General features: G+C 45.4%; 1 protein-coding gene across 4 annotated transcripts in view; it reads left to right on the top strand.

Annotated features, from left to right (window-relative positions):
- LOC139530269 (ATP-binding cassette sub-family C member 8-like) overlaps positions 1-19974 on the top strand; it is a 129112-nt gene that overhangs the window by 100194 nt on the left and 8944 nt on the right. For 3 of the 4 annotated variants that reach the window (XM_071326515.1, XM_071326516.1, XM_071326517.1), the window contains exons 21-36: positions 4307-4391; positions 5125-5205; positions 5464-5601; positions 5714-5839; positions 7016-7112; positions 9687-9934; positions 14293-14459; positions 17009-17078; positions 17263-17420; positions 17547-17639; positions 17739-17841; positions 18467-18580; positions 18772-18892; positions 19252-19382; positions 19480-19558; positions 19659-19767. In XM_071326515.1, coding sequence (XP_071182616.1) covers positions 4307-4391; positions 5125-5205; positions 5464-5601; positions 5714-5839; positions 7016-7112; positions 9687-9934; positions 14293-14459; positions 17009-17078; positions 17263-17420; positions 17547-17639; positions 17739-17841; positions 18467-18580; positions 18772-18892; positions 19252-19382; positions 19480-19558; positions 19659-19767 — 1920 coding nt within the window. Of the gene's footprint in view, positions 1-4306; positions 4392-5124; positions 5206-5463; positions 5602-5713; positions 5840-7015; positions 7113-9686; positions 9935-14292; positions 14460-17008; positions 17079-17262; positions 17421-17546; positions 17640-17738; positions 17842-18466; positions 18581-18771; positions 18893-19251; positions 19383-19479; positions 19559-19658; positions 19768-19974 lie in introns of those variants that run through there. The other variant, XR_011665994.1, reaches the window with a different exon arrangement.

Raw genomic sequence — 19974 nt, 5'->3', positions numbered from 1 at the left:
TTCTTGTTTGTCTGGTCTGTTGTTTGTCTGGTCTGTTGTTTGTCTGGTCTTTTACGTTTGGTTAAAAAAAATGGTCCAGTTTGGGTCATCATCATCTAAGACAAGGAGTTGTGAGGCGAGGGGTTCTTCCGGTTGTATGGCAACTTTCGAAACTGGCATCCCTTTGACCAGGGGTTTGGAGCGGGGGGGCTGTTTCTGGGACATCTTGGATGGTGGATTGGGCGGTGCCTGTGGAAAGGTCTGGGGTCTGGTTCTGTGTCTTCGTTGTTGTCTGGGGGTGGGGGGTTGGGATTTGGGTTAGTGTGGTTGGGGTTGGTGGCGTTAGCCCTTGCCCTGCTGGCTTAGGAACTGGGGCAGGTTTTGAAGAAGTGTCGCTCTTTCCTGCACAGGTTGTAGGGGCGTATGGATACACAGTCTGTCTTTACAGATCTTGCAGATGATGGCTTTGCAGGCTGTAGCCAGATGGCCCAGTTGGCCACAGTTCCTGCACAGTTTGGGCATGTTGTAGTAGTGGACGGAACCTCTGTTGTTCCCCAGTGTGATGGTGCTGGGGAGGGGTTGGGTCCGGTCTCAACTAGACCGGCCATTTTCGTTCCCCAGTCCAGACGTTGTCTTCGTCCAGGACCCTACTAGCCGCTGACTTGAGGATGGCGAACCTACTTAACCAAACTTGTATGTTATAGTCCTGGATGCATTCATTGTGAAGTTTTACTGTAACTACCCCAGATGCTGCTCTATTTCTCCCTTCCTATAGCCTGTCTGTTTTATTCTCCTCTTCAGGCTTTTCTTTTTTTAAATCTTTTTTTTAATCTGTCCTCTCATTCCCTCTCCACCCTCTCTCTCTCGCTCTTTCCATCTCTCTTTAATAAAGCCCCAGGGCCAGACAGGCTTCATTCATCCCTTTATGTAATTCAAGTCTTCTTAAGGGGTCGACAGACAATACGCAAACGGGGTCGATGGAGCGTAGCGCAGTGTTGCAATGTCGTCACAAAAGGGGCAGCTCCTTGTAATAAAAGGGGCAGTATTGAGTGAGTTTTGCAACGTAAGTCCAGTATCCCTTCTGGTATAAACACAGACCTAATCCTATGGATGACTAGGCAGGGGCGTAGCCATGGGTGGGCCTGGAAGGGCATAGGCCCACCCACTGGGGAGACAGGCTTAGCCAATCAGAATTTAGTTTTTTCGCCACAAAAGGGCTTTAATACAAACAATTACTCCTCAGTTTCATCAGCTGCACAGGTGGCTGGTCTCAGACGATCCCGCAGGTGAAGAAGCCGGATGTGGTGGTCCGGGGCTGGCGTGGTTACATGTGGTCTGCGGTTGTGAGGCCGGTTGGATTTACTGCCAAATTCTCTAAAACGACATTGGAGGTGACTTATGGTAGAGAAATGAACATTCAGTTCTCTAGGCAACCGCTCTGGTGGACATTCATGCAGTCAGCATGCCAATTGCAGACTCCTTCAAAACGTGAGGCATCTGTGGTATCTGAGACATCTGTGGCACCTGGTAACCTGGTGTCCCCGCACATTGACTCTGTACCGGTACCCCTTGTATATAGCACCGCTATTGTTATTTACTGCTGCTCTTTAATTATTTGTTATTCTTATCTCCTACTTTTTTTAGGTATATTCTTAACTGCATTGTTGGTTAAGGGCTTGTAAGTAAGCATTTCACTGTAAGGTTTACACCTGTTGTATCCGGCGCATGTGACAAATACAATTTGATTGTGTTGTGTGAGAACTGCACAGTTTAGAGAGGCCTTTTAGGTGCACCTGTGTAAAGATCATGCTGTTTAATCAGCTTCTTGATATGCCACTCCTGTCAGGTGGATGGATTATCATGGCAAAGGAGAAATGCTCACTAACAGTGATGTAAACAAATTTGTGCACAGAATTTGAGAGAAATTAGCATTTTGTGCGAATGGAACATTTCTGGGATCTTTTATTTCAGCTCATGAAACATGACCAACACTTTACATATTGCGTTTCTATTTTTGCTCAGTATATTTATTGTGATTTGTAAAGTGTGAATAAGAAAAAGAGCAAAACCCAAGTGTGTAGCTTACAACATGACACAAACCGTCATCAACCAGAAAAAGAGAACTTACACTACATGACCAAAAGTATGTGGACATCTGCTCATCAAACATCTCATTCCAAAATCATGGACATTAATATGGAGTTTGTCCCCCCTTTGCTGCTATAACAGCCTCTACTCTTCTGGGAAGGCTTTCCATTAGATGTTGGAACATTGCTGCGGGGACTTGCTTCCATTTAGCTACAAGAGCATTAGTGAGGTCGTACACTGTGTTGGGCGATTAGGCCTGGCTCACAGTCTGCGTTCCAATTCATCCCAAAGGTGTTTGATGTCGTTGACTTCAGGGGTCTGTGCAGGCCAGTCAAGTACTTACACACCGATCTCGACAAACCATTTATATATGGACCTTGCTTTGTGCACTGGGGCATTGTCATGCAGAAACAGGAAAGGGCAGTTCACAAACTGTTGCCACAAAGTTGGAATCACAGAATTGACATTGTATGCTGTAGAATTAAGATTTCCCTTCAAGCCTGAACCATGAAAAACAGCCCCAGACCATTATTCCTCCTCCGCCAAACTTCACAGTTGGCACTATGCATTGGGGCAGGTAGCGTTCTCCTGGCATCCGCCAAACCCTGATTCATCCGTTGGACTGCCAGAAGCATGATTCATCACTCCAGAGTCCAATGGCGGCGAGCTTTACACCACTCCAGCCGGCTCTTGGCATTGCGCACGGTAATCTTAGGCTTTTGTGCAGCTGCTTGGCCATGCAAAGCCATTTCATGAAGCTCCCGACAGACACTTCTTGTGCTGAAGTTGCTCCCAGAGGCAGTTTGGAACTCGGTAGTGAGTGTTGCTACACACTCGCCACTCCCGTTCTGTGAACTTGTATGGCCTACCACTTCCAGTTCACAATAACAGCACTGACAGTTGACCGGGGCAGCTCTAGCAGGGCAGAAATTTGATGAACTGACTTGTTGGAAAGGTGACATTTTATATCATTACAACATCTATATTGGTATAATTTTCACACGTGTGTATATAGTCACATGTATTTAGTGTATCTTACCTGGATATAGTTGGTACCTTGCATCACAGGCTGCCATTAGGAACATTGAGAAAAAGCCCTTGTAGTTATAGTATACGCTGCCCAAGTTTGCCGGACCTCGGATCCGAACATATTTTACGTCGACAGCTCCTGCACAAAACGGATAATTCCAACGATCCCCAAAATCTCTGGCGAGTTCTGCCCATTGTGCCACGGAGGGATAAGCAACAAAATCCACCTTCAGGACTTGCCAGATAGCCTGGCACACTTCCGTGACGATGGCTCAGACTGTCATGATTCCAGGCTGATAAGTTATATCTCACAGCGATACTTTGCTGTGTGCTGCCACAAATCTGGACAACGCGCATTCTGAAAGTATTGAACATGTCTTTCCTCGTCAATGCTTCGCATTAGGTTGGACAAGAGACGTGTATTCTCCATTTTTCTCAGCCCCCCCCCTTCTCATGAGAGGTAGTAGCAGTCCAAGCTCCTGCAATACAAATAAGAGACATGTTTGCTTCTGTGGCTAAAAAAAGTAGTGTTGTAAAACAGAACGCCAGACTAGCCTGACGCGTAGCTCGCGCTTGTAAACGAGCGTAGAACGCCGGATCCGGAAGTTCAAACGTCCTCGCTAGCTAGAGTCAAAAAAGAATGCCTTGGCTCCTCTTGCTTGGTTAAGCGTCTCTGACTCCCCAAGCCCCCTAGTGGATATACACTATACAAGACGGACTTCCTCTCTGGGTGGAACGCAACGAAACACTCCGCCCGCGAACGTGCACGCACGTAGATCTACATGCGTTAGACCCATTTAGACATTCACTGTTTAACTTGATCCTCTTAAAATGTTCTTCAGTTGAGCCGCATCTCTGTGGAGATGTTTATCCTGAATACAACCTTAGAATAATATACTGTTGCTGTCTGACGGTACATAGGTAACAGTGAGAGTATTGGATACTGTAAATGGATTACAGTAACAGTATTGGTACCATAAAACTGGTTATGGTAACATACTGTACCATTAACATACTGTACCAACGGGCTGCCTGTAAATTACCGTAAAAACAATGGTAAAACTTTTTTTTACAGTGTACCATGATATCGTTACTCTGACGGTACAAATCACTAGGAATCTGTTCAGCGTTCCCCAGCCCGTTGACATTTCAGGGTATTTGTTATAATGTCACGGTTGTCATCTGATTATCTGTTTCTGTGTTGTCCAAGGTACAAGGCTGTCATTGAGGCGTGTTCCCTGCAGCCGGATATCGACATCCTGCCACAGGGAGACCAGACGGAGATCGGAGAGAGGGTCAGTGACCCACACCGTCACTGTCTCTGTCACTGTTTCTGTCACTCGGGACCACTCGTACCTGTCTCTTGTCATTCTCACTTACTAAATGGCAATCAAGGGGACCACATTATAATAGTAGTAATCAAGTATAACCTTTTATATCATCTTTATGTATTCAGGTTAGAGACAGACTTTGGCTATAGAGACTCCTGGCACCACCTGTCTGTTTGATGTTTATACTGTATGTACAGGAAGCAAGCTTCGCCAGAGCTCGCCCAGTACACTGTCATGTTTGTTTTGTTCAGGCATCATTCTGTTACGTAAGCAGGTCTTGGTTGTGTTTCTGTCACAAAGGTGTGTGTGTTTTAATAATATTGCGGTGTTTATTTCTGTAATGTTGCTCTTTGTGTAACCTCTCATGAATAGACTACGTGAACATACGCAAGATTCTAGTTCTGGGTGATGTGTGTGTTAATTGATGTCCACTACCACTTCTATAGAATAGGCATGACCCTATTATGCAGAGACAGAAGTGGATAGTAGATTATTCCACTACAGCGAGTCTTAGTGGCAGCAAAGGAAGAAGAGGGCAGATACATCAGTCTACCTTTGGGGAGAGCTCCTGACACTTAATCACGCACACACACACAGCACACACACACACATACACTGTAATGTGGTCTGATAACGCTGATACTGTACGCTCCACGTACCTCCATTCATTCTGTCCCTCCTCCCTCTCTCTCCACAGGGTATAGTTCTATCTGGAGGGCAGCGCCAGCGTATAGGTGTGGCTAGAGCCCTGTACCAACAGGCCAACGTGGTCTTCCTGGTGAGAGAACCTGTCTACACTAACTTAGGTCTACACGGTGACCTGAGCTTCATCAAAAAGAATCCTGTTGAATCACATAGAACTGATAATAGTAAAGTAACCAATATTTTCCCCTCCTTTGCAAATCACTTTTCACCTCGTCTCTGTATTCATTTATTTTGCATTGGAAACATTGAGATGAAGCTACAATACATTGTCTTTCATTGTAGCCCATGGAATCATGTCCCTCTCTTTGGCCTGTCCCTTTGTGTGTGTCAGGATGACCCGTTTTCAGCGCTGGACATCCACCTGAGTGACCACCTGATGCAGGAGGGCATCCTCAAACTGCTGAGAGAAGAGAAGAGGACTGTGGTGCTGGTCACTCACAAACTACAGTACCTACCCCACGCCGACTGGGTGAGAGTAGAGTGTGCAGGCACGCATGTGTGTGTATTGTGTTCCACAAGCAGCGTTCTTCATTCACATCCAGACGGTCACTAATTCAGTCACTCTCTCCCTCCGTGATCAGATCATAGCGATGAAGAACGGGACCACTCAAACCGAGGGGACTCTGAAAGACATCCAGAACTCTGAACCGGAGCTGTTTGAACAGTGGAAGACCCTGATGCACCGGCAGGACGGAGAGTTTGAGAAGGTACTCTATCGGACCGCGTGTCTCCAGATGGCCATAACAGAAAGGGTCAAAAGGGGTGTGATGATGACACATCCTCACCTCTCATAGGCCTGAGTTTACACAGGCAGCCCAATTCTGATCTTTTGCCCAGTTATTAGTCAAAATAGCTGATCTGATTGGTCAAAAGACTAATAAGTGAAAAAAGATCAGGGCTCCTGCGTTCAGTACGAAATAACGGTGTGTAATGTTGAATTAAACAACCAGTTGAAGAACGGTGTGATGATTTTGTATGGTGTGCTGCAGGAGTTTTTGTGATTTCAAATGTTTACACCCATATTGATCAGGCCTCACCTTGCCACACCCACCAAACGGTAGCAAACATACCTCAACGGCTGTTAAAGAACCGTGAGCACTGTGTTAGGGAAACGTGTCATTCAGTACAAACAGTCACGCAATGTAGTGAACGTTGGAGCGAACTGAACGCACCCCAAAATGTAGCTGCCTGTGTAAACGCAACCATATACAGATACAGTGCATTCGGTAAGTATTCAGACCCCTTGACTTTTTGTTACGTTACAGCCTTATACTACAGGTGGACTCCAATCAAGTTGTAGAAACATCTGAAGGATGATCAATGGAAACAGGATGCACCTGAGCTCAATTTCGAGTCTCATAGCAAAGGGTCTGAATATTTATGTAAATAAGCTATTTCTGTTTTTTTATTTGTAATAAATTAGCAACATTTCCCCCCAAAAAACAACAGTTTTTGCTTTGTCATAATGGGGTATTGTGTGACGATTGATGAGAATTTTAGAATAAGGCTATAATATAACAAAATGTGGAAAAAGGGAAGGGGTCTGAACACTTTCCAAATGCACTGTATTCCCTATTGTGTGAAAGTGTTAATGTTTATTTGTCAGAGGGCCCTGCTTTTTCAGTAATATTTCATAACCTGCCATAGTTAAACATTATATTCCATAATTTAATCTGCTACAGTTGTGTGAACTTTTTATGTGCACAACGTAACGTCCGACTTCGTCACAGGGTCACACAACTGATGAGGAATTGAGACGTTTGTACGGGGCTTGCTCTTTTGGGCTCCTTTTTTCCTGCTCTGTTTTAAATTCATCTGGTCAAATCTATTTCAGCAAACTACCTCAGCTGAAACTCTGATGTGTGTCCGTGTGCGTTCTCCAGGAGACAGTGCCTGAGAGTATGACGGTGTTGGAGCGTAAGAACCTGCGGAGGGCCATGTACTCCAAAGAGGCCGCCAAGATTGAGGAGGAGGACAAAGGTGAGAGGTCAAAGTTCACAAACTTCCCAATGGGATTGAAGGACACCGGCTGTCAATCACTCGCTAATGGGAACTAGGGGGGTTAGCATGGGCATAGTTACTTCAGTATGCTTTGTTTGTGGAGACTACAAAATGACAGGAGCTAAATTTACTAGGTGTTAAAAAAATAAGTGTTTCTAAAATGGGATGCCTCTGCAGAGTATCCGTTTCTGAACCTAAAGTGGAACTAATGGTGTGTGTGATCCTGTGGGGTCTGTCTGTGGCGATGTTCCAGTAAACTACCTCAGCTCAAACTTTTCACTTTCTTTTCACTTTCTTTGTCAACACTGATCTGTAAAAGACGTGGACTAGTCAAGTCCTGGGCCAGAGACTTCCACGTCTTTTAAGATCTGTTGAAAAGGAAAAGGGGGGAATCTGGTCCTTGGAGGGGGGCTACATTTTCTGCTGGTTTTCATCCTTTCCCATCAACCAACAACTGGTTTTAGGCCTGACAAACCAGGTGAAGAATCAATGCCATTAATAGAATAAAGTACCAGAGGGAAACGAGAACCAGCACACTGCTGCTCTCTAGGACCAGAGTCCCACACTGGTTCAGAGTATTGGGACAAACCCTGTGTGTGTCTCTCCGCTGTGATGTCCGGATAGACGTTGCCCTTAGGCACAGATCTAGGATCAGCGCCCCCCCCCCCATCCCCAAATCATTACCTTTATCCACAAAACTGACTCAAGATCAGGATCTATCTAAGGGCAAATGCATCTTATGTGCTGTGGTGACAGTGTCACGGTAGTGGTACTGTGCTCTTTATTCTGTGTTCTGTGTTGTCTCCTGTGTTCTGGTGGCACCCCGGTGTGGACTGAGACAACCCCAGCACAGAGTGCCGCTGCTCTTTTAGACGTGGCAGGTTTGGGCCGTCCGCATGGTTTTACTGAGTGGTTCCCAGTCGCGACCAGTCTGTGTCATCGTGTTGCAACTGCGCTCCGTACTACTTCCCGTGTGGCTCCCGTGTAGGCTTGTAGCTCGCAGACTCTACCCATGCTCCGTTTCGTGCCGTTTCCATTCTCTTGTTTTCTCCCTCTCTCTTTCCCTCCATCCTTCGCTCTTTCTTTCCTGATCTCTCCCTCCGGCCTATCCCGTAGACACGCCCATTCAGTCATCAGCACTGAGGCTTGCCTGCATGATGTCATGTATGTTTAGATAAGGGGAATAGGTGGGAAGTTGTCAGCACTGCTCCGCTCCCCATGGTCAATGTGTCCTGTCTACTGCCCCTGCTCTACGTGCTCGATCTAACCCAACATAAAACAAATTATGTTTCCCATTAGGAAACAAACGATGTATCGATACAGGACTGAACGACCAGTTGGTCGTGTGGTCATGGCTAGAAGGGATCCAGCTTTTGTCAAATTAATGTCAGATTTGACTTTTCGTAGCAGGTTAGGAAGATTTGGTTAAGGTTAGAAAAAGGGTTAGGGTTAGCTAAAATGCAGCAACCACAAAAAAAATTACTTTTGACGTTAATTTTACAAAAGCTGGATCCCTTCTAGCCATGACCCTGCTCTGTCTCTAGCTGTAGCTATATTTCTGTCTTTTCTCTTCCCCTTCTCTTCCCCCTCTCTTTTCTCTTCCCCTTCTTTTCTCTTCCCCTTCTCTTCCCCCTGTCTTTTCTCTTCCCCTTCTCTTCCCCCTGTCTTTTCTCTTCCCCTTCTTTCCCCCTTCTTTTCTCTTCCCCTTCTCTTCCCCCTGTCTTTTCTCTTCCCCTTCTCTTCCCCCAGTCTTTTCTCTTCCTCTTCTCTTCCCCGTGTCTTTTCTCTTCCCCTTCTCTTCCCCCTCTCTTTTCTCTTCCCCCTGTCTTTTTCTCTTCCCCTTCTCTTCCCCCTGTCTTTTCTCTTCCCCTTCTCTTCCCCCTGTCTTTTCTCTTCCTCTTCTCTTCCCCGTGTCTTTTCTCTTCCCCGTGTCTTTTCTCTTCCCCCTGTCTTTTCTCTTCCCCTTCTCTTCCCCCTGTCTTTTTCTCTTCCCCTTCTCTTCCCCCTGTCTTTTCTCTTCCCCTTCTCTTCCCCCTGTCTTTTTCTCTTCCCCCTGTCTTTTCTCTTCCCCTTCTCTTCCCCCTGTCTTTACTCTTCCCCTTCTTTTCCCCCTGTCTTTTCTCTTCCCCTTCTCTTCCCCCTGTCTTTTCTCTTCCCCTTCTCTTCCCCCTCTCTTTTCTCTTCCCCCTCTCTTTTCTCTCTCTGTTTCCCCCTCTCTTGCCACCTGAGCTTCTGTGAAATGGCCTATCACTCTGCCTTCCAGTCTTTCAGTCAGTAGCTGAAACAGAGCCTTCCTCTCCTGAGTCCCATTTCACTTCCTGTCCTCCTGCTCCTCACTTGCCACACAGATACTCCTGTCATATTGTATCCATTAGAGAGAGAGAAGGACATGGAGAAGAAGAAGAGAGACCGGGATATAGGGGGAGAGAGGAGGAGGGGAGAAGCAGAGAGAGGCGAGATGGAAGGGGCGTATATATAGTGGGGGGGGACACACACAGCCCCCCCACCCTCACACAGTCTATCCCTCGCTCATGCAGCTCTCTGTTCTTCCAGAAGAGTCTGTGGACAGTGACGAGGATGACAATATGTCCCAGGCCATGCGTCACCGCACCACCATCCCCTGGCACTCCTGTGGGGTCTACCTGTCCTCTGCAGGGCTCCTCCTCCTGCTGCTGCTCCTCCTATCACAGCTCTTTAAACACTCCCTCATGGTTGCCATCGACTACTGGCTGGCCCACTGGACCTCCCGTGTCATCAATGCCAAGATGGAAGCCACCGGGAGGAACTGCACCGTCGCTCAGGTCAGGTGACAGGCTTCAATTTGGTCCTACTAAACCAAATGGCAATGTGTTTTTAAAACACTGGTTACGCTTTAATCTACAGTACACTTTTTACCTTACAGTGTAGTATTCACTTTAAAGGACCTGGTGAAATGTTAGTTTACAGTGCCTTGCAAAAGTATTCACCACCCTTGGCGTTTTTCCTAGTTTGTTGCATTACAACCTGTAATTTTAAATAGATTTTTATTTGGATTTCATGTAATGGACATACACAAAATAGTCCAAATTGGTGAAGTGAAATTAAAATTACTTGTGGTGCGTGCGTATGTATTCACCCCCTTTGCTATGAAGCCCCTAAATAAGATCTGGTGCAACCAATTACCTTCAGGTCACATAATTAGTTAAATAACGTCCACCTGTGTGCAATCTAAGTTTCACATTATCTGTCACATGATCTCAGTATATATACAGCTGTTCTGAAAGGCCCCCTCTGCAACACCATTAAGCAAGGGGCACCACCAAGCAAGTGGCAACATGAAGACCAAAGAGCTCTCCAAACAGGTCAGAGACAAAGTTGTGGAGAAGTACAGATCAGGGTTGGGTTATAAAAAAAATATCAGAAACTTTGAACATCCCACAGAGCACCATTAAATCCATTATTAAAAAATGTAAAGAATATAGCACCATAACAAACCTGCCAAGAGAGGCCCACCCACCAAAACTCACAGACCAGGCAAGCAGGGCATTAATCAGAGAGGCAACAAAGAGACCAAAGATAACCCTGAAGGAGCTGCAAAGTTCCACAGCGGAGATTGGAATATCTGTCCATAGGACCACTTTAAGCCGTACACTCCACAGAGCTGGGCTTCACGGAAGAGTGGCCAGAAAAAAAACATTGCTTAAAGAAAGAAATCAGCAAACACGTTTGGTGTTCGCCAAAAGGCTTGTGGGAAACTCTCCAAACATATGGAAGAAGGTACTCTACAGGGGTGTGTGCTTAGTCCCATTCTGTACTCCCTGGTCACCCACGACTGCTTGGGCTTGCACGACTTCAACACAATCATCAAGTTTGCCGACGACACGACGGTGGTAGGCCTGATCACCGGCAACGATGAGACAGTCTACAGGGAGGTGGTCAGTTACCTGGCAGGGTGGTGCCGGGACAACAACCTCTCCCTCAACTTTAGTCCAAGGAGCTGATCGTGGACTACAGGAAATGGAGGGGCGAGCACGCCCCCATCCACGTCGACCGGGCTGCAGTGGAGCAGGTCAAGAGCTCCAAGTTACTCCAAATCACTAAGGACTTCAGATGCTCCACATGCCCACATTCGTGAAGAAGGTGCGACAGAGCCTCTTCCCCCTCAGGAGGTTGGAAAGGTTTGGAATGGGCCCTCAAATCCTCAAAAAGTTCCACAGCTGTACCATCGAGAGCATCTTGACTGGCTGCAGCTCTGCTTGATATGGCAACAGCACCGCCCTCGATCGCATGGCGCTACAGAGGTTGGTGCGGACAGCCCAGTACATCACTGGGGCCAAGCTCCCTGCCATCCAGGACATCTATATCAGGCGGTGTGAAAGGAAGGCAAGGAAAAATCATTAACGACTCCAGCCACCTAAGCCATAGATGGTTCTCTCTGCTTCCTCACGGCAAACGGTACCACTGCATCAAGTCTGACACCAACAGGCTAATGAACAGCTTATATACCCAAGCCATAAGTCTGCTAAATGGCTAACTAAATAGCTATAAAAAAATTCTACACAGACTATCTGAGTTGACCCTTGTGTGTGTATATATATATATATTTTTTTGTTGCATGGTCTCTGTTGATTGTGAATTATAACCGGAAGCGTTTCTAGGTTCCAATAAATGTTACCCTCACAAAGGTAGGATTGATATTCTCATCATGGCAATGTCTCCCCAACCTCATTGTGTATTCATAATATAACAATCATATTTGGACACTTAGATAGCCTTTTTACAAATGGCATTGCTATTGTAATGTAATTAGAGTGGTGTAATGTCATTACCGTTATTAGGAATTGAGTATACGCACACACAAGCATGCATATATAATTACAGGAGAGGGTAAGCGGTGTCATTCACACATTAGGGCCGTGGCAGGTGTGCGGGTTATCCTGGCGCTACTAAACCCAGCCTCTTATTAATAGACTGTGTGTCCTCTGCTTAATGCCAGGTCACATTTCATACAGTCATCCAGAGGGTGGCAGGGGACAGCAGCTGATACAGTAGATAGTTACGCCCACACACGTACAAACACACACACACACACATACAAATAGACATGTCTGCACTTTCGCGTACTTTTACACTTTAGCCTAATCATAGTCTCGCTCCCTCTCTCACACACCGTACGTGAGCGCACACACACACACACACACACACACACACACACACACACACACACACACACACACACACACACACACACACACACACACACACACACACACACACACACACAATGCCCTATTGCTTTAGTGATTCTAACCAGAGCCAATTTAGCCACAGACATGTGGGGACACTCCAAACCTTTGTCACGCTATCTAACAGAGACCCAATGCACACTGCAGCTGTGAGGGCTACCTCGTGCCCACTGCACCGAACAAACCTCAATCTGGCAACAGAAAGACTGACAGTATGCATGACAATCACTGCTGCATCTCCCTCTGGGGCTCAAACACAGCTGTTCCCCGTCACACACACACTCATACACAATTGCACACACACACACCCATATGGGTTACATCCCAAATGTCTGATTATCAAAGGTGTTTCTGTGTTCATTAGCTTCAGTGTTTTCCCCCTCCGTCTTTCACACTTTGGGGAGGACATAAGAAATCTCCAACGCACAGAACCCTTAAATTTTCTTTGACCTTGAATTAGAAGCCCATTCATTTTGTCAGGCCCTTACAGTGATTGTCTGACTGATTAATTCATCTGAAGGAAACATAAATTAATTATTTGACTTGTAAGACATATCCCTTTCATTTCCCCAGTCACTTTATTATCCTTGGCTAGAGGGGGTTTGGCTCTGAATGTTTGATTGTGTTAAATCGCTATATAGATTACCTCAGGGGTTAATTTAGCCTTTATCTTTTAATATCACTGCCCTGGATTAGCGTGGAGGAGGCGAGAGGAAGGGAAAGAAGACAGGGCACAGATGGAGAGTGACATAGAGACAGGCAGACAAATAGAGGGAGAGAGATGGAGAGAAAAGAAAGAGAGGGAGCGAGGGGTAGGGGTGGTGTGGGGGCCCACATATAGTGTCAGCAGTTGTTTCACCCATGTCCAAATTTAGCCGGTTCAGCTTTGGTGACTTTCATTCATTTGCCAACGTAGTCAGCTAATTCTTGCCTCATTAGTCACTATTCCTCATCACTAGAGTTCATGGTACAGATGGTAGAGCTCAGGGTTACTCTGAGAGGGAACTAGGTGTTGGTATGTATTTGTGTGTGTGACCACATGAAAAGATACTACAGTATACTATGGTATACATACTATAGTATTCACTGTAGTGCTTTGGCTGACTTCACTGTAGTATTCACTGTAGTATTAAGTCAGCAAAGACACTACAATGAATAATGTAGTATTTACTGTAGTATTTACAGTTATCTATAGTATACATACTGTAGTAAAATAACTGTAGTTTATACTATAGTATTTACTGTATTGTTTTTGCACACATTTCTGTAGTATTTACTATGGTGTTTTTGTTTTATTATCTTTGACATAGAAGTGGAGGCTTTCTCCTTGAGGAAACCTCCTGAAGAAATACTAAAAGAGTACATTTTCCATAAACAATTTTTTTAAATGTAGTGTTTTTACGGACTGTAGTGTTTTTGTGGACGTAACTGTAGTAAATGGTTTTTTTCTCGGATAATACTTTAGTATTTACTATAGTATTTTTTTACAGTGTACTACAACATTCTATAGTAAGTACTACCAATGATTGAGGGATACTAGAGTGTGTAGTGTAGTATTCTACAGTATTCTACAATTTACTATAGACTTCTATAGTAAGTACTGTAGTATTCTATATTAAACTATAGTATTTTTCTGTGTGTGTGAGAGAGAGAGTGTCCGTGAGAGAAGGGGTGTGATGTTATTTTGGTTTGTGACGTGTTCTCTAATGACCCCAGAGTGTGATGAAGCTCAAACTACATACACACACACTTCATAATTTGCTTACACACACATAACATGCACACACATTTAAACTGACTCTACACGCACGCACGTACAATCATCATATACAGTGCTGCTACTGTGTATCATATATCCTGATGTCTAGTCACACACACACACACACACACACAGCTCTCTAACCCACCCTCTTCTCCCTGTGTACCCCCTGTAGGAGTGTGGGTTCAGCCACTCGTGGTACCTGTCGGTGTTCAGTGTGTTGTGCTGTCTGGGCATCGTTCTGTGTCTGGTCACCTCTGTGGCCGTAGAGTGGACAGGCCTGAGAGTGGCCAAAGAACTACACCACAGCCTGCTCAGCAAGATCATACTGGCCCCTATGAGGTAAAGGTGTGTGCGTTCATGTGTAGGTTTGATGCATCACGTGCATTTTATGGTACCTATTACTACTCTAGGGAGGGCAAGTTGTGAGTGTGTGTGTGCCTGTGTATAATGCGTTGGTGTGTGTGATGATCGGTCATTTTGGGTTGCTTGGTGAGACACCGTAAACACTGTGTTCCGCCCCATTACCCAGAGGCCCATCTGCCTGCCACACACTGAAACCACGGCAACGCCAGCGCAGTGTCAGATCACCGATAACTAATGACTCTGTGGTTGGGCTTTTGTACTAGTGATGGGCATTCTAAGTCTGTTTCGGGGAGCCAGCTCATTTGGCTCCCAAACGGCTCTTCGTTCAAAATCACAAAGAAATCAACCTAGAACCATTAAAAAAAAGCTCATGTCCAATGTGAAGCCCAAAAATTAGGTTACCATTATGTCAGATCATGTTCAAATAAATGTGTACCTGGCCAAATTATTAGATAGATATATATTTTTTGGCACTGAAAGAATCAGCGTGGACCAGATTGACACGCTCTCCCCCTCTACTGATTGTTTCTGCAATCAGGATTCACCCTCTTTGTAGATAATTATTTTCTACCTTGTCTGCAGAAAAACATTGTTTTGAGCTCAAAAAGCAGTGGTAGCAGTATGCAAATTTGGGAGCCAAATGAACGGCTCTTTTACCGATGCAATTCGGGTTCCCGACGTTCACCAAGAAGATCCGTTCAAAAAGAGCCACTCGTTCGCGAACGACCCAACACTACTCTGTACCAAACCGTTTTAGATGTGGTGGCCAAGAAGAAAAGTTACTTCCATTGTCTTCTTGCTTTAAAATTCAATTCCTCAAAATCCTGAGAGGAATAGAATTTGTAACAGAAACATTGCTGATGTGTCATCAGCTTTTTCTACTCAAGGTGGTACAGATGAGCTTTAAAACATACAGTTGAAGTCGGAAGTTTACATACACCTTAGTCAAATACATTTAAACTCCTTTTTTCACAATTCCTGACATTTAATCCTAGTAAAAATTCCCTGTTAGTAGAGACAATGATTTATTTCAGCTTTTATTCTTTCATCACATTCCCAGTGGGTCAGAAGTTTACATACTCAATTAGTATTTGGCAGCATTGCCTTTAAATTGTTCAACTTGGGTCAAATGTTTTGGGTAGCCTTCCACAAGGTTCCCACAATAAGTTGGGTGAATTTTGGCCCATTCCTCCTGACAGAGCTGATGTAACTGAGTCAGGTTTGTAGGCCTCCTTGCTCGCACACGCTTTTTCAGTTCTGCCCACAAATTTTCTATAGGATTGAGGTCAGGACTTTGTGATGGCCACTCCAATACCTTGACTTTGTTGTCCTTAAGCCATTTAGCCACAACTTTGGAAGTATGCTTGGGACCATTTGCGACCAAGCTTTAACTTCCTGACTGATGTCTTGAGATGTTGCTTCAATATATCCACCTAATTTTCCTGCCTCATGATGCCATCTATTTTATGAAGTGCACCAGTCCCTCCTGCAGCAAAGCACCCCCACAACATGATGCTGCCACCCCCATGATTCACGGTTGGGATGGTGTTCTTCGGCTTGCAAGCCTCCTCCTTTTTCCTCCAAACATAACGATGGTCATTATGTCCAAACAGTTCTATTTTTGTTTCATCAGACCAGAGGACAAAAAGTACGATCTTTGTCCCCATGTGCAGTTGCAAACCGTAGTCTGGCTTTTTTATGGTGGTTTTGAAGCAGTGCTTCTTCCTTGCTGAGCAGCCTTTCAGATTATGTCGATATAGGACTTGTTTTACTGTGGATATAGATACTTTTGTACCTGTTTCCTCCAGCATCTTCACAAGGTCCTTTGCTGTTGTTCTGGGATTGATTTGCACTTTTTGCACCAAAGTATGTTCATCTCTATGAGACAGAACGCGTCTCCTTCCTGAGCAGTATGACGGCTGCGTGGTCCCATGGTGTTTATACTTGCGTACTATTGTTTGTACAGATGAATGTGGTACCTTCAGGCGTTTGGAAATTGCTCCCAAGGATGAACCAGACCTGTGTAGGTCTACAATTTTTTTCGGAGTTTCCCATGATGTCAAGCAAAGAGGCACTGAATTTGAAGGCAGGCCTTGAAATACATCCACAGGTACATCTCCAATTGCCTCAAATTATGTCAATTAGCCTTTCAGAAGCTTCTAAAGCCATGACATAATTTTCTGGAATTTTCCAAGCTGTTTAAAGGCACAGTCAACTTAGTGTATGTAAACTTCTGACCCACTGGAATTGTGATACAGTGAATTATAAGTGAAATAACCTGTCTGTAAACAATTGTTGGAAAAATTACTTGTGTCATGCACAAAGTAGATGTCCTAACCGACTTGCCAAGACTATAGTTTGTTAACAAGAAATGTGTGGAGTGGTTGAAAAACGAGTTTTAATGACTCCAACCTAAGTGTATGTAAACTTCCGACTATAACTGTACGTTTCAGGTATAATAATCTGCTGTAAATATGAACCATGCTGTATAAGGTGTATCTACAGTATGTGGTTGTCTCCTCCAGGCTGTTTGAGACCACTCCTCTGGGCAGCATCCTCAACAGGTTCTCCTCTGACACCAACACCATAGACCAGGTATTTCAGCACCACCTTTCTCTGTGTGTTAACAGTGGCAATAGCCACCACCATACTGCCTTGGAACTTTCAAATTCCTATTTGTCTTCATGGCTGTGGAAGTAGCTTCAGCCTTTGAACCCTTTGCTTGCTTTTCCTGGTAGATGGTAGCAATGTAATGTTTCATTGGTGGTTGTGTCCCCAGCACATCCCTGCCACCCTGGAGTGTCTGAGTCGCTCCACCCTGCTGTGTGTGTCGGCCCTGGGGGTCATCTCCTACGTGACCCCTGTGTTCCTCATTGCTCTGGTGCCTCTGGCCATCGCCTGCTACTTCATACAGAAGTACTTCCGGGTCGCTTCTAGGTGAGCGCTTGGTTTGGGATTTTGTCACTTGTTTTGCTGCTGTGTATTCAGTATCTCCCCCCTTTGTCTCTTTATTTGTCTTGTATCTCCCTCTCCATCTCCTGCTTTCTTCCTTTCCCTGGTCAGGGACCTCCAGCAGTTGGAGGATAGTACCCAGCTCCCTCTCCTGTCCCACTTCTCAGAGACAGTGGAGGGCCTCACCACCATCCGGGCCTTCAAGTAAAGATTTTTTTTAAACTCATCCATTTTGACAGCAACGGCTAGGAGTTTGTGTGTTTCGCCACTTACACATGTTACTCAGTGGTTCTCTCCTCCCAGGTATGAGCCCAAGTTCAGACAGAGGTTACTGGAGTTCACTGATGCCAACAACATCGCCTCCCTCTTTCTCACAGCAGCCAATCGTTGGCTAGAGGTCCGCATGGTAATGAGCTCTACTCTAAACTAGAGTTTACTCTACTTGACTTGTATGGCCCGTGCTGATCAAGTTCTTCCATGTTTTCTCACCTTTTATTGGGTGACTGTTTCCTCTATGGGAATTTTGAATATGACAGGATGATATGGATTTGATACAGAGTATTTTTTCTATTTCTATGGCACTAAATGGTTACCTGTGTGTTAACGGTTTGTTTTCTCTCCGTGGAGTATATAAGTGTGTGTGTTCACTATTATGCTGTTGCTCTGTACACTAGGATACATCGGGGTCTGTATGTTCACTATTATGCTGTTGCTCTGTACACTAGGATACATATGGGTCTGTATGTTCACTATTATGCTGTTGCTCTGTACACTAGGATACATATGGGTCTGTATGGTCACTATTATGCTGTTGCTCTGTACACTAGGATACATCGGGGTCTGTATGTTCACTATTATGCTGTTGCTCTGTACACTAGGATACATATGGGTCTGTATGTTCACTATTATGCTGTTGCTCTGTACACTAGGATACATATGGGTCTGTATGGTCACTATTATGCTGTTGCTCTGTACACTAGGATACATATGGGTCTGTATGGTCACTATTATGCTGTTGCTCTATACTGTAGGAGTACATAGGTGCCTGTGTGGTTCTGATAGCAGCTGTGGCCTCCATCACTAACTCTCTGTATAACCACCTCTCCACTGGCCTGGTAGGACTGGGACTCACCTACGCACTCATGGTGAGGACCGTTCTGGTTTTTGTGTGTGTGTCTAAGGTCTAACCTCTAATATAGTCACATATTTCTTGATGAAAGGACTGAGGTCAAGCCCCTAATTTAGTGAAACTCATGTCTCCACCTTCGTTACAGTACCTGTCTCTCTGCAGGTCCATAATGAGGTTGTCTGATCGGACTGTGTCTCTGTGTCCCAGGTGTCTAACTACCTGAACTGGATGGTTCGTAACCTGGCAGACATGGAGGTTCAGCTGGGTTCAGTCAAGAGAATCAATGGTCTGCTGCAGACTGAGCCTGAGAACTACGAAGGACTGCTCAGTGAGTACCGTACCACCTCTTAGGTCCAGCCCCAACCCTTACGCTAACACTAGTTTCCGATCCACATCTCGGTTCAACCCTAACCCTAATCATGCACTGACCTGAACCCTTAAGTCTAAACCTAACCCAAGCTTCAGCCCAAACTGGGTAGCTCTGGTTCAATTTTTACCACTGCCTACAGTATATTCCAGGCATGCTCAAGTTCTGGAGTAAAGGCTTACTCCTGTGGAACATGGGACATCCCAACCTCACCGTACCTAGTCGCCACAGAACAGCTCTCTCTTCTGCTTTTCCTGGCGCTCACCTGTCTCTCCCTCTCTCTGACTGTCTCTCCTATCTCTCCCCCTCTCTCCCTCTAGCCGCATCTCAGGTGCCAGATGGCTGGCCACAGCAGGGGGAGATTCAGATTGAGAACCTGAGTGTGCGTTACGACACCACCCTGAAACCTGTCCTCAAACAAGTCAACGCCCACATCAGCCCTGGGCAGAAGGTATCATAGAGAAAAATGGAAGGAAGGGAGTCGAGAATTTAGACTGTAGACTTGTGTAGCGGTGATGAAGATGAAACAGACTTCCTGTGGTTTCCAGGTGGGGATCTGTGGCAGGACAGGAAGTGGGAAGTCTTCTTTCTCACTGGCCTTCTTTCGCATGGTCGACATGTTCGAGGGTAAACACTGCCTACTGTTACGACACTAAAACTAAAGTTCCCGATAAGCTCCTGTGCTTGACTGGGTCAATCCAACATAGCTGATCAACTCTCCCAACAGGGCGTATCATCATTGATGACATTGACATCGCCAAGCTGCCTCTGCAGACCCTGAGGTCTCGATTCTCCATCATCCTCCAGGACCCCATCTTATTCAGCGGAACCATCCGGTAAGAGAATCCTCCCACTACGGTTCCATCTAGATCAGAGGTCTTTGCTCTTGGTTCTGGAGGGCCACATTGTCTTCAGTGTGGCTAGCACCATTACACATGATTCAACCAATCAAAACCTTGATTAGCTGATTCAGGTGTTTTATGGCTGGGCGGGAACAAAAGCCTGCATCCCCAAGAGTGAAGAACCTTGAGACAAACATAGGT

The sequence above is a fragment of the Salvelinus alpinus genome, chromosome 9, assembly GCF_045679555.1.
Source record: "Salvelinus alpinus chromosome 9, SLU_Salpinus.1, whole genome shotgun sequence".
In the NCBI taxonomy this organism is placed as follows: Eukaryota; Metazoa; Chordata; class Actinopteri; order Salmoniformes; family Salmonidae; genus Salvelinus; species Salvelinus alpinus.
This window is presented reverse-complemented; position numbering and strand designations above follow the sequence as displayed.